This window comes from Phalacrocorax carbo, chromosome 4, assembly GCF_963921805.1.
Source record: "Phalacrocorax carbo chromosome 4, bPhaCar2.1, whole genome shotgun sequence".
Classification (NCBI taxonomy): Eukaryota; Metazoa; Chordata; class Aves; order Suliformes; family Phalacrocoracidae; genus Phalacrocorax; species Phalacrocorax carbo.
The window spans coordinates 19,491,014-19,505,326 of record NC_087516.1 but is presented as its reverse complement, the minus strand read 5'-3'; the positions used below and the strand labels follow the sequence as shown (position 1 = coordinate 19,505,326).

Here is a 14,313-nt window from a genome sequence, read left to right as displayed (position 1 = left end):
TCTGTGTAAGCCCTGCTCAGCAGTAACTAACACATCCCTGGGTTATCAAGTCTGTTTCCAGCACAAATCCAAAACACAGCCCCATACTAGCTACTCTGAAGATTAACTTGACCCGAGCCAAAACCAGCATACCATACTTCTCCAAGAAGTGGTGGTATACATGGTTGCAAAAGAATGCGTGGTAGGAGGTAGGAAGACAAATGGTGATGCTGCACAGATATTGTATAAGGACATCAAAATCCCCCAGCTCTATGTAGTATGTGATTTCAAGACTGTAATGCAGACTCCTTTATAGGGCCAGCAATGCTACATGGGTATGCTAATCTTTGATTTATATCCTTGGTCGCTGTTTGCTATCTGAAGTGCAGTGGGTAGCTTTTTCAGACTTCATCCGTAGCATGCAACCTAGATGAATTTGCAATTGACTGGAGATGATCATAAAATAATTTTTGGAATGTGTTTTTAATTTGCCTGTAAAGAAAATAACTGTGCAGAATAGAAAAATTGTTTTTTAGTTTAGAATGGTAGAGTTTTGAGCATATATAAGCCTTTCTTATTACCCATGAGCAAGGTTTAGCTCAGGTTTATTAGACCAGGGATATGATCAGATCAATTCTAAGTCTATTTAAAATTATTTTCCTACTTGTCAGAGTTAAATTTTGCATACTTTGAGAGAGATAATTACCTGTATTATGTGGGAGGAATATCTATGGGCCAGTATTACAATCACAACACTTCTGGAAAATCTGGAGTAGACAAGTAACTCCTTGTGTTCCCCAAAGGCCTTTACTGAAGAACCCCCCAGGAACACTTACAGACTGCTTTTCTTGTTATCCACAGGACTCTGCTAGGAGGGAAAAGACAGACACCACAGACCTAGCAGTTCGGTGATTTAACTTGCTCTCAATACTGGTATTTCATATGAAATAATTAGCAGAATCAAATTTTTGATGAAGGACAGCTGTTTCAAATTTACTTCAAGGCTCTGAAGGCTTGAACTGTTTGGGCTGTAGCATCTGTCTTCTGTCTTGTTCCTCTCTGATGTAGTAGCTGCAGCATATTCACCCAAATGCACTGCCATTCACGCCGGATTAAGGATGTGAAGATTTAAGGATTTGCACCTTTAAATGTTAATTTTTAGTTTAATAAGGGCATCAAGCCACATCTGCAACCTCTACAGCATTCACGATTGCTTTGGACTAGCAAAAATGCCAGGGGAAACAAAATCCCTGAAAACTGTAGGGAAGCCCTTGACTGAGAAGATGAAATGTAAATTTTGATCATCTATGGGAAATCCTAGGGCCAAAAAGGTTCTCACAGATGACTGAATAAATTACTGAAGCTATGAAATAAAACTTTTTTAAACCATATGTATATTTTATAGAAATATGTAGCAACACATATGTATACATATATGTAGTGAGAGCATACTTCTAATTAATATTTTTATTTACTGGCCCAAGGTGTATGTATGCATTTATTATGCTTATGGAATTCTCACAGCTGATTTGGTGCAATGACTATTCCATTGTCTTAATAATGCTGCATACCTAGTATGCATAAGTAAAAGAAGCTTGCACCCAATTTCTGATATATTTTTCTTCTTTAACAGGTTATTGTAGCTCTTGGGGTCAAAATGTAAGCTTTTAAATGTTCTTATTGCGTATTGATGTGATATGGATATGCGTAAATAATATCAAATCTCAAAATATCTATGGAACCTGTTAACTAAGGCTACGTTTTCTATGATTGATTCTGACTTTTAGTTCAGCTTTCTCTTCAGTTAAATACAGATGTTAACATGTACAGAGTCTAGTGTAACTGAGTTATAATAACTCCAGATAATCTTTTTACAGAGGAGAGAGATTTGGCATTAATAAATTAATTTGTCTTGGAGGCAAAGTGCAAATTTTCTGATAAATGGGGTATATGAAACTAAGATAGGAGTCAAAAGCCACAAAAAACCCCCACATCACATACTTGTTGATAGTAGTGTGCCTTAATCTTGTTTGATTTATTTGAGAATACTTAGCATTGGTTTGTTTTTTAAGTTGGAAGATATGACTGTACATATAAAACAGGATCTGTGTAATAAGGAAGAAAATTTTAGTGTTCTGCAGAAAGATTATTGATAACACTGCCCATGCAGGTTTTATAGTTAGCTTTGCATACAGATATTTAATTTATATCGAACATTAAAAGTTAATACTCTAGCTTCTGCAGTGAGAATTTTACAGTGCATGCACAGAACTTAATGTGCAACATGAAAACTGCATTATGTCATTTTATGTTTCAGCAGGTAAGTCCCAGTCTCGTTTGTTCTCCAGCACAAACGGCAGGCTGGCTGCGGAAGGTCAGGCTGGGAAGTTGCTCATGTTTGACACTGCAACATTCTGGAGTGATTAATATTTAATTAGGCAAGTGAGGCCCGTGTGGGAGGTTGAGGGAGCCGTAGCTCATAGCTAGCTGACTGTCTGCAGTATTGTCTTAGAGTATTGTGTGAAAATGAATCCTTGTGGTAAGCTTCAAGGACACCGAGCAGGTAAAAAAGACAACTCTGACAAAGCAGATAGTTACAGGGAAGTTCAAAATAATAGAGGCAAATCTTTTAAGTGTTTTTGTTACACTTGTCAAAGGTTTTATGTTCTGGTGGGCTAAGTCACCATGCTTTATTAAGCTCCATAATGTAATAGAAAATTAAGTTTGAACCTGTAGAGTCTGGAACTATAACAGTGATGGGAGTAATTTACTTTATGCAGGTATTGGCTATTAGAATGGAGTACATGTACAATTTGTTGATATTATGCAAACAGCATGAGGTAGCAGTCATTTCTCTGTAGTCCTGTTTTAAGCACAGCAACAGAGCTGTTTGATTTTGAGGATATTATTCTTAGCAAGCTTTCAGGAGAAGTTAAAAACTATAAAGAAAAGCAGAAAGACTGTATGCAGTGGTATAGGCCAGGATAAAGATTTCTTCTTATTTTGTGTTCCACATTAAGAAACATTGCGTGTAGTTTGGATAAGTAACAGTTGGGCTACTAGAGACACTTAATTGTGCTGTGAATAGTTTAATAAAAAAAATTATCTGTTTTCATAACCAGGGACCTTGGCAGCTCCCTCCCTCTCTGTCCTGGGCTCTGCAGAAGTTACATTCCCACACAACACAGTGTAAGATCATGTCTGCTTCCCATGCGGACATCAATTTTAATATGGAGTGCATGAAGCAGGAATAGTTTTGTGTTGTTGACACCGTAACATCCAGGACAGGCAGCAATGAGCAATAACCATTTTAAACTAAGTAAATTTAGCTAGCATGTTACTAGTGATCAGCTAGGAAGGGAACATATTTCTGCATCTCTGCTGCCCCAGCTCACATTTTAGCACATAACCATCTCTGGTTTGTGTTAATAGCCAAGACTATATCTGGGCAAATGACATGCAGGAGGATTTTTGTTGCTATTCACTGGCTGTGGTTGAAAGTGGCGGCTGATATTTTCAGAGGCGTGGTGAGTAATTTGGAATTAGTTTTGCATTTTCCAGTGACTTCTACGATGAAGGGCTCTAATCCTGCTGCATCCGCTTCAGAATAATGGTGGCCAACTTTGGACACTTTGGTACACAATACTGTAGAGTCGAAGTGAAAGTCCAGAGAAGAGCTATTAAAATAAATACATTTGGGACTGTGATTTAGGAGGACTCTTACTTTTATGACAGACAAGGAGCAACTGAAAGGAGATCTGATGATGGTCATCTACTTGTGGCAGCTGTTAATTATGCTAAATGTAAACATCTCACTGTTACCTTGTGTTCACCCATCTGTTTGTTTCTACCCATCTGTTATTTCTTGCCATGTGCTTAGGTTGTAAATATTATCTCTGCTCTTTCTAAATAAGGAGGTTAGAAACCCTCTGATAAAAATATTCAGTTGTGGAATGTGACATTTGCATTAAGAACAAAAGCCCTCGCAGGCCTCTGGAGTCAACAGCAAGGAAACTGTACACAGGTTTTCAGTGCTCCTGGTTGACTTCCTGCAGTCAGGCTTTCTGATGAGGTTGAAGCATCCAATTGAGTTGATTTTGTTATTGTTATAAGATTGCAATTTTCTCTTAGTCAGTAGCACAGGCTAGTTCAGGAGAAGATTTTGCTCTTTGAAGTTGGAAGAATGTTTAAATAACGTGTGCAAATGAAAGGCACACAAGGCAAACCGTCTCCAAGAAGCCAATCAACTTGTGCTCTGTATATGTCACTTGAACTTGCGCCGTTGCTTTTTTTGTTGCCAGGCTGGCAAATTTATCTGGCATGCACTGTCATCCTTATTGCAAGGGTTTCTTCTTCTCATTAAATATCTCTTTTGGGTTTTTTTCCTCCTTAAGCCGTTATACTGTGCTTTTTGCAAGTTGAGTCTTTGCCGTTGTCACGTAATAGGATAATAGCCAAATCTGATTTCTTCTTGAGCGTTTTAAGGATGGTTTTGCTTTATTTTGTTATTAAATATAATCTGTATTTAGTAACTCTTCCTCAAAAAGAAACTATGATGCTAACTAATTCAGCACTATTTATAATTTTATGCCAGGCCATCACAATGTTCTGTTCTGAGACAGGCCACGTGTCTGGGGTTAAGATTTTTTTTTTTAAAATGAAGGAAGATTAGACTAGATTGTCCCAGCAACCTATGCAACCTAAAAATCAGGGGTTTTTCCTTCTTATTTTAAAATATGTTTTCATCTTGCTGTTTATTGATTTCTGCTTTGGTTTTGTTTTTTTTATAGTGAAATACAGGAAAAGAAATACTGATTACATTCCTGCTAAAACTGACCAGCTCTGAAGTACAAGATTTGCACGGTTTTGTCTTTTGTAGCATGGGGCTAAAGCTGCATCAGTGTATAGTCCACTCTGAATATGGCTAGGGCACCCTTCAGTTGCCAACATGTGTGCCTGGGGCATGACCAGTGATGCTCAAACTCTAACTGAAGTTCTAAAAATACATGTGGAATTTCATATATGGATTGAATAGAATTTAATTTAATGAACTGATATTTTTGCACTTTTTTTCTTGCTGTTCTGCAAAGATTTTCAGGATTTTTCTTGTAGCTTCATTTAGAAATCCTCAAAGGAAGAAAATATTTTATTATTATCAATTAATTTGTCTTAATAGCTCTATAGCACACTTTGTACCTTCAGGGAAACTTTTCCATTTTGCATTTAAATTGGACGGCGGTTGTGGACAGTCTTTTAAAAAAACCTGCATATGTTTCCTTCCCAGTCATTTCATGCTTTCCAAGTACTTTAAAACAAAATAATTTGTGTTTTGTATTGCTCTAGAAGCCTGTCAGCTGGACTGGGTAAAACACTTCGAAAATCCAGGAGTTCACAAACAATGTTTACGTTTCCTTCCATTTACTTTTCCTGATATCTGAAAAACCCTTTTGTTTTATCTGTGCATTTTATTCCTTCTCCACTGTACTTAAATAGTGGCTTTTAAACCCTGATTTCAAAGTACCTGATTCCAAAGTCAGAACTTATAGGAATTGATGCAGAAACCTCTGACACTAATAGGAATTTTCTCTCTCTTTTTTTTTTTTTTTAATAGGTTTAGTTCAGGTCTATAGAGTATGAGTTATTAGGGGTGGACATAGCTTACAGATATAAAAAGTATTTATATACTTCAGTACAAAGAGGCTGTTTCTGATGGAGGACTTTAGTGTGTCCCATCAATTTAAAAAACACAAAGTGTATTACCAAGACATAGAAGTTTCTACTCTCTAACTGTCCTTCATATTGTTTCACTACAATATATTTGTCACTAAAACCACAGTGGTTTTATTACAGTTTTCCATTCTGATTTTCCTGATCTGCACTTCTGATTTGGGGTAAGCAACTTCAGTCCAAGGATTAGTCAACCTTTTCTGCTGAGGAGAGAGAGACTGGGAGCTAGATTTGGATCCAATTCTGTCCAAATACTGCATTGTTTGTTAAAAGCCTTGTAGTGAAACTAGTCGGAGAACTTCCATTAACTCTTTCTTGGGTAGCAATTACTGTTACCTGTGTTGAAATGTAAAAGGTTTAGGAGGAAGTGTCAGAACTGATGCAGCTTTGTTTTAAGGGAGAAAAAAGCAAAAACAACAACAAAACCTGGTGTTGGTGATACATGCGTATGTAAGGCCTTAGAAAGCCAATATTTCGTTTCTTCATTTTGAAGTAACATTGCTAGTGAAATTTGCGTAAAGCAATGAAAAATGTAAAAGGAATAAGAAGGCCGAGGACTCTAGCTAAGAACCATTTGCATTGGCCTCTTCTGTCCTCTTCTAATGAGATACTGAAAGTGTGTATCTCTTTACATCTACCAGCTATTTAAGGAGTGTCCTTTTCAGAGGCTAGAGGCGTTCAGAAACTTGTAAGGCACACTGTGATCTCTAATGCCTCAGAATTTGATTACTTTGTTGTGGGAACTTTTGGCAAACTCTTCTTGGCAGAGCCTTTCTGAAAAGACACAGAAAATAGTTACTACTTAAGACGAGTGGCTGTAGGAAGTAGTGTAAACATGAAACATTGAAATTTGCCCAGTTCCTTCTCAGGTTAAACCCTTTGCTAGGCTAAACTGGGGGCTTCTAGAAGCTATTTCATTTTGGTTCTTTCCATTGAGGCTGCATAGCCTCACTGGAAGCGTAAGACAGCGTGCGTGCTTGTGTTTTAGGTAGCAGAGACAAAACTATGTCATCTAACTGCAACTTCGATAACGCTTTGATGGATTGCGTCTATGGTGTATTTATCTCTGCTCAGTGCGCAATATAACGAATAGCTTGAAGATGTGCATTCATGTTTGTTATAATTTTTAAAGGCATTCACCAAAATGTTTTATGGTTAATGCTGTCATGAAAATTAGATCAGACAGTGATTTTCTTCTGTTAAGCTTTTCCTTAATGGGTTCTTTGTCTTCTTTTAACTGTATTAGGTATTACATATTGCATCACCATCTAATGCAATAGAGTTGCTCTCCGTGCTTACGTAGTACAGGAAAGAACTCCACGGGAAATGAAAACATATTCTTTGGGTCCTGTGGTCCTGGGTAAAGGCTTCAGCAGATGATTTTTATTAATAGGAAGCAATTCTCGCACAAAATGGAAAAATAATGGATTTGCATGGGAATAGTAAGGAATGCGCATAGCTTCCTGAAGAGAATTTCTCGGAGATCCTAGCCGCAGGATGCTACCCGTGCCGCAGCCAGCGGCCCCCGGCCCAGGTCGGGGAGCTCCCTGCACGCAGGCACCGCTTGGGGTCCCGTTACCCTCTTCCTTCGGTACAGCTGGCAGCGGCCGGGGCCCTCCGTGACCCCGCGCAGGCTGCCGCCGTGGGGGTGCCCCTTGGCTGCGCTCCCGCAGGTGAGCCGCAGGCGCGGCCGCCCCCTCCCGCGGCGCGCCGCAGCGCCCGGCCCCGGCAGCCTCTCGGACGCCTCTCGCCTCGGCGGCTGGAGGGGCGGGGTGGGGTGGGGTGGGGTGGGGCGGGTCTCCCGCCCCCCCGCTCCGCAGAGCGGAAATCGCGGGGCGCGGCGCTCCGCCGGCCCCCGCCTGCGCGGGTGCTGATTCACGGAGGGGGCCGGGTCGGCGCCCCCCCCCCCAGCCCCGTGTGGGTGGGCCTGCGTGGGGCGGGCTGGCGGCCCGGCCCGGCCCCGCCGAGCCCCCCGGACACCCCGCCGAGCCTTCCCCCACCCCCGCCCGCGGGCAGCGCCTGCCGGCGGGTCCGGCGGCCGCGCCGAGCCGGGTGCCGGGGCAGCGGCCGCGGGGGCTCCTTCTGCAGGCACCGGGGGCAAACGGAGGGAGCTGGCGTGGCGGCGACGGGGTGCGAGGCTGCAAACTGCCCCAGAAGTTTTGCTGGCAGAGACGTTCTCCCCGTTGGCAAAAGTCTTCCGGCTCCCCTCGGAGGATACCGCGGTGCTTACGATGAGTGGCTGTAGGAAGCGGTGTAAGCGTGAAATACTGAAATTTGCCCAGTACCTTCTCAGGCTAATCACAGGTTCTCTTCACACAGGTAATGACTGTTTTCCTTTGTAGTCGAGCCGTGCAGCATGCTAACAGGAAAACTGCCTACGGTTACCGTAGCGATGGCATTGTTTTATGTTAGGGTTCCTTTCATCTTGTAAATAACAATAAAAGAAATCTCTGAATTGTTCTGTGGCTGAGCATAATAAAACCAGAAGATTCGGTCTTTTGTTAACGGTGTTTAGACAGTGTAACATTCTCTAAGCATTTACACACCTGAATCCAAATCGGAATGTGAGTGTACGTGCTTTCACCTGCCACCTGTGTACATTAAAGGTAACGCACGGTAATCACGCCATGGTCACAAAGGATAAATCTCATGCTTTTTATTTTCACTGTCTCATGAGCTGATTTACTTTGACAAGCAGACCACATTCTTTTTCTCAGGGGCTTGCTTTTCCTTATCTTAAGATGTAAATCAACTGCAAACCGTCGCTATGATGTTACAGTATCTTGCTGCAAACTTTAAATAACACTCGTGCGTTTTGCCCTTAAAGAATTTGAAACATAAACGGCTGATGACTTTATGTAGGTAATTTTTTTTCCTGTAACCTTGGACAAATCATACAGCACCAGATAAGATTTCTAAGCTAGGCTGAACAAACAGTATAGTTTTCCTCTTGGCACTTTGGAAAATATACTTTTCTCACAATTCAGCATTTTCTGTGGCTGTTCCCAACAGCTGACAAATATGCTAGCTTGCATGATGTCATTTTATATTGATAACATAGAATTGTGCTTCTTTCTAGGCTTCAAATATCTTCTTTTCCCCTTAGAAAAATCATCAAGCAGAGGTGCAAGTCCAGCATCAGCAGATGCTAACCAATTATGCGAAGATGATTATTACGAATTAAAAGCCATTCAGTTTACTACAAGTATTTTGAAAGTTTCTGCTGATGTGTGTGGGTTGTGTTGTGGTTTTTTTTTTTTTTTTTCCTTTTTCCGGTTTAGGCACTGATGGAAGGATTTGAAAGCAAGTTGACCCTTCAGTAATAACTTAAAATATTGATGCATGCAATCTGTCAGATTTGGGGTTATAATGCTATAAATATCGTGACATAAGCATTGGCAAACAGTACTTATAGGATGCTTGTAACTTGTGGAAAAACGATACAGCTTTTTAGTAACTTCGAGTGTCTGGAAAGATAGAATTTCCCTGACTTTCTTTCTACTATTCCTACTCTATCGTGGTTTCTCTTCTGTGAGTTGTATCAATTCAGATTTCTCTGAAATGCTGCCTTCTTGCCTCTGTGGGTTGCTATGGAAATTAAGTAATATACAATGCAAGAAGAAAGCTATGTTAGAAATTAACACCAGTGCTCCTTTTTCACAAAGTCATCCAAGCTTTTCCTTTCCTATCTATCAAATGATGCACACTACGTTACTTTTCAGACAGTTGTTTATATTGTAAGCTTTCTAAGCTCACAGTTCTACACCATTTTCAAGAATCGTTCTGGATACCGATTCTTACGTTAGTACTAAAAGAAGTTATTTCATTTGTAATTAAGAAGCACATTTTCAATGGTAAGTTACTGGAAAGCCAAGTAGAGTGGTATGAAACATGTTGCTTTAAAAGAATCAAGCAAGCAAAAAACCCCACTACTAGGGACTCTTAAGAACTGAGACACTTCCTAGGAAAATCTTAGTTCATTTTTACTACGGCAACAGTATCTTACTACTATTATTAGGTTAATAGACCTCATCATGTTCAAACGATGTAACAAATATCAATATAATGTGGTAGTAACTGAACCACTAAGAGGTAGAGCTCCACTGTTCCGTCCTTGCATAGCCCAGCCTACTCATTAACCTCAACTGTTGCAATACCATTTACTGTTCCCCCTGCAAAATCTAATGCATAATTCAGTATGTTGATAATTAGCTGGTAATTAATGAAGGTGAATGGGGAAGCCTACTTGAAAGTATTGGAAAGTTAGACTTTAATTTGTGTATTAAAGATATTGCTGTTTCTATCTTGAGCATTCAAAAAATGTAGGGTAGGTACCAGAAACAAAAAAGTGTGCTTATTTAGCTTTTTACAAGCAGGCAATCTGCTCACTCAAGTGACCAATTATTTTCAAAATGTAGGTATTTACTAAGGAGCACAATGGTGAATATAATTTAACTTCCTTGTTGATACAGCCTGGCCCCTGGTTTCTCTTTGATGTTCTTAATGTTTAATTTATACTTAATATTAAGTTGGGACTACACATTGTTGAAAGTACATGCACTGAATCTAATCCATTCCTCCTCTCTGTATGGGTAGGCCTGTTGAATATATAATCTACATCAATATAGATTGGTACAAGCTCTGCTGCACTTGCTGTGATTATACTGATCAGAAAACAAGAGAAAGTGAGCTAGGAGGGAGATTGGGTTTACTGCCTGTATGCCCAGCTAAGAAGTCCCTGTGACTACTGGTTTTACTGCTCACATTTCATAACCATTTACAGCACTACGGACCTGTTCTGCAGTGAATCTCAACATTTAACATAAAAAGTATGTCATATTGCTGTCTGTACATGAACATGGACTTGTGCTTAATATCCAACTCGGCTGTAACCAATATTAATGAAACAACCTGCTTGCTTGAAGGTAAATGCTGCATAAATCCTTACAATGGGTTTTAAGAAGCAATCTACATCCAGATCTCTTCCAATTTTTTTCCTATTTTTTTACAGCATGTTACTATGACAGGAAAACGTAGTGAAAAGAAATTGTCTTCTAAAGGAAGTTTTTTATTTTCCATAATTTCCACTCTATATTAAGTTGATGGGTTTCCACAACTGAAACAGACTCCCTCAAATACTTGAACGCAGCATTTCTCAGACATCATGCCAATTCCTACTCTATTGCCTGTTGCTTCTCAAGGTGTGTTGGAAGTGCTTGTTCTTTGAAATGTTATCATAAAGAACTTGACGCTGCAATTGAGAATGTTTCAGTTTTCAGATGCAATATGAATTTGTGTATTATAAATAATGATATAAATCATTGAAAGATCAAGCAATAGACTGTAAATTATTTTGAAACGGAGAACACACAATTTCAGAGCAATGGCTAGGAAGTTTTTCTTAACTGTCACAACTGATAGAGTGTGGCGATTAAAGAGGTGATAGAAACAAAACTGTCATTGACTTCAGTGGTAAATTTTCACAGGTATGACCTTTTCAGGCATGTTCATATTAAGTGCCTGTCATGAAGGAGGCTAGGTTTTCTTGGACAGGTTCAAATTCCCAGTTAGCGTGTGCGTTTACAAAGAAAGAAGAGGAGAACAACTCAGGCTGTGGAAATTGTAGGCTTATGTAAATAAAGCTATGGGTTGTTGTTTTTTGGGGCTTTTTTTTTTAATCATCTATAGATAGATGCCATTGATGTAAAATAACACTGATCACAGGCTTGGGATTTTTCTTAGTTAAAAAAAAAAAACAACAACCTATGTGAATGTGGGAGGTACATTTTGATGGCACTTTCTTTGAGAAACCAGATTACGAGAAGGTAATCTTTATTCTTTAATTTTGCCTTTTGTGCACAGAATTATTTTCTGTCCTTCTGCCAAGAGGAAGACATCATCTGAACTCTTTTCCCTGAAGGTGTGGGAGACACTAGCACAGGCATCCAGGGGCTCACAACAGTACCCCGTGACTGTTGCAGATCATCCACTTCCCAATGCCTAAAGCCTGATTCTGCCTGAAACAGCAGTTTATTATGAATGCTTTCCAAGGCTGCTTACTTTATTGGCACATAGATTTATTAGATGTCCCTCTCCTGAACTTTGGAAATATGGGATAAAGAAACACCTATTGGTTAGGCTGCCTGCCAGGTAAGGAGAAGATCCATGTTGCTGGCTGCCTAGCCTGAAGAGAATTGAGATGTCTCTTCCACGCCCAAGGAGAGTGATGACACTTACAAATCCAGCAGTATGGAGAACAGCCCTCTCCATTTCTTAATCCATCATATAGCAAGACATGTAAACGTCACAGGACCAGATAGAGGTGGTAAGAGAGAGCTTAGCTCTTTTGTGATGGTTAGAGAATCCATCTGGGAGTGAGTAGACCTGATATTTAAACTCCACTCTGAAATCCCTCAGAGAGATCTGTAACTGTGCTAAGAGCAAGTATCGTCATCACACCACTCTTGGTGTTCATCTTCAGCAGAGGGCATGTAAGAATAGGTCCCAACCACGTGGAGAGCTCAAATGGTTTGTGTTGGCTTTCTGTCATTGGTAGATTGAAACCTCCCGAAGGAGGTGCCTCATTTCATGATTCAGTTCAGGAAGAGGGAAATACTGAGACTGAACGTCCTGCCAGACAAGTTTCCTGCCTCATTCCCTTTCCTACCCCATTCTATATCAAAATTTCATGAGGTGATTTGTAAATGTCATTCTAGGTTGCAGGGCGTGGTGTGGATTCCACAGTTGTTATAATGAAAGTTTTCAGCTCAGGTCTTCCATTTTAGGTGTACATGTTATGGATGCGTTAATGTAATAGTTCTTAAAAGTCAGGGTGGTATACTGGGATTTTTACTTCTGGAGTGATGCTTTCTACAGAAGTTAGCAGAAGATGGGGATCTGGCTTCTGAGCTGTGAATGTAAAACTCTTGGCCTTATCAGGAATATATCAGGGTTGTTCCATTATGAACTTTTTCAGTTAAGCCATGGAAAGTTTAAAAATAAATGCTTCAAATATTTTACAAGAATGCAATAGTCTAGTTAGTGATGCTAGGTAAATATTCCAGAATAACTTTTTTGTTTACAGTTGAGAGGTTATATGAAAGAGAATATTGAGACTAATTAGCTCTTAATTCTTACATGTAATTATATTGCACTTTTCCTCTTCTTCTCTTCAGACTTAAAGCACAAAACTTAAAACCACTTCATATTTAATCTGTGCACAGTCATCTTAAATATGGTAAATGAAATTATTCAACAAATGATTAAATCATTTTCCCAGTCTTAGGAAGAATTCCTAGAGATGAAAAAGTATCCTCATGCAAAAGAGAAAGTTTCTCGTGTAATAAAACTGATACTGAAATGACTTTAGTCTACCTTTCTCTGTGTAGTCACTTCTCCGGTGTAGCTTTATGGACGAGTGATGCTGAAAACCTGGATGGTTTAAATAAGTGTAGGAAACAACTGTCACTCTGTCTCTCAGCTGGTCTCTGTAGACCTTGACATTGAATAATGAGGGAAATATTCCTGAATTATTAACATTAATTTTACTATATGTTTTTTCTAGTAGTATGTTTTCCTCCATGTTGTTTTGGATGGTTAATTTTTGTTTGTGATAAGTCACAAAAACTATTCAGTGAAGCCAAAGAATTGGAATTACTGTTACTGATTATTTGGTGTGAATATTCATAAGACATGTTGCTTCCAGTTTCCTAAGTGGAAGACAGAATATTCCTCTGAATTTGTAAAATCTTTTTTTTTTTTCTTATAGTTGGCAATATTCACGTAACAGCGTTTTAAACCGCAGAGCAGGTAGTCTTTATACATGCTGCTAATTCTAATACGTGCTGCTTAATTAAGTAAGTTCAGAGGAACTTGGAGCTGTTGGCAGACAAGCAGTGGAGGATAAAAGAAAAATTAGAGGGCTGCAGCAGTCATGGTTCCCAGGCGTCTGCCTGCCTCTGACATAGGTTGCTGCTAAAGACTTCTGAGCTGCTCGTTTGTCAAGCCCTGCTCAGTGCTTGCTCTTCCAGCCCTTTCCAAACTTCTTCCCATACCAGCCTGTGCTGAGCCATCATGGGTCCTTCCTAAGCAGGAGACACGCCACGCTCATCTCTTCTCCGTTCTTGTGTAATTTCGGAGGTGAGTTTAGTGCTGTGACTGCAAAGCTGTCTCTACTCTAGGGTGAATTTGATTAACTGGGAAAACGAGGCCTATCAAGCAGGCATTTTAATTGTGCTCTCGCAACGGAGCAGTCACCGTGCTGTTCCCTGCAGGGACACGTTGCTGTGAGTTTAGGGCACACTGGCACATCTGAAGTCTTTTGGTAAAGAATGATGTTAGCACTCAGGAGTATGCTACCAGCTGGATAACCCTGGCTTTGTTCTCTCAGTGTATTTATAAATTCTTGTTAAAAAGCAGCAGTGGACAGAAAGACAGCAGTGGAGTTTTCTGTGTGTTATTTTTTCCTGGCGCTTCAAACTGTTTTGAACTGGGTAAAAGAGAAAAAAAGCTTTTGCTTTGTCCTATTTGAGAAGAGGAATATCTGTCATGCAAGACTATATTACATGAACCCCCTAAAAATGTTTCTGCATTTCTTTTCACTGCTCT

The 14,313-nt window shown here is 39.8% G+C and overlaps 1 protein-coding gene across 1 annotated transcript in view; it reads left to right on the top strand.

Annotated features, from left to right (window-relative positions):
* The first annotated feature begins 7,735 nt into the window (after positions 1–7,735).
* Positions 7,736–14,313, top strand: part of KCNIP4 (potassium voltage-gated channel interacting protein 4) — a 354,092-nt gene continuing 347,514 nt past the window's right edge. Inside the window, exon 1 of the mRNA XM_064449226.1 lies at positions 7,736–8,025. Within this exon, the coding sequence (XP_064305296.1) occupies positions 7,938–8,025 (88 nt within the window). The 5' untranslated portion in view covers positions 7,736–7,937. The remainder of the gene's footprint in view (positions 8,026–14,313) is intronic.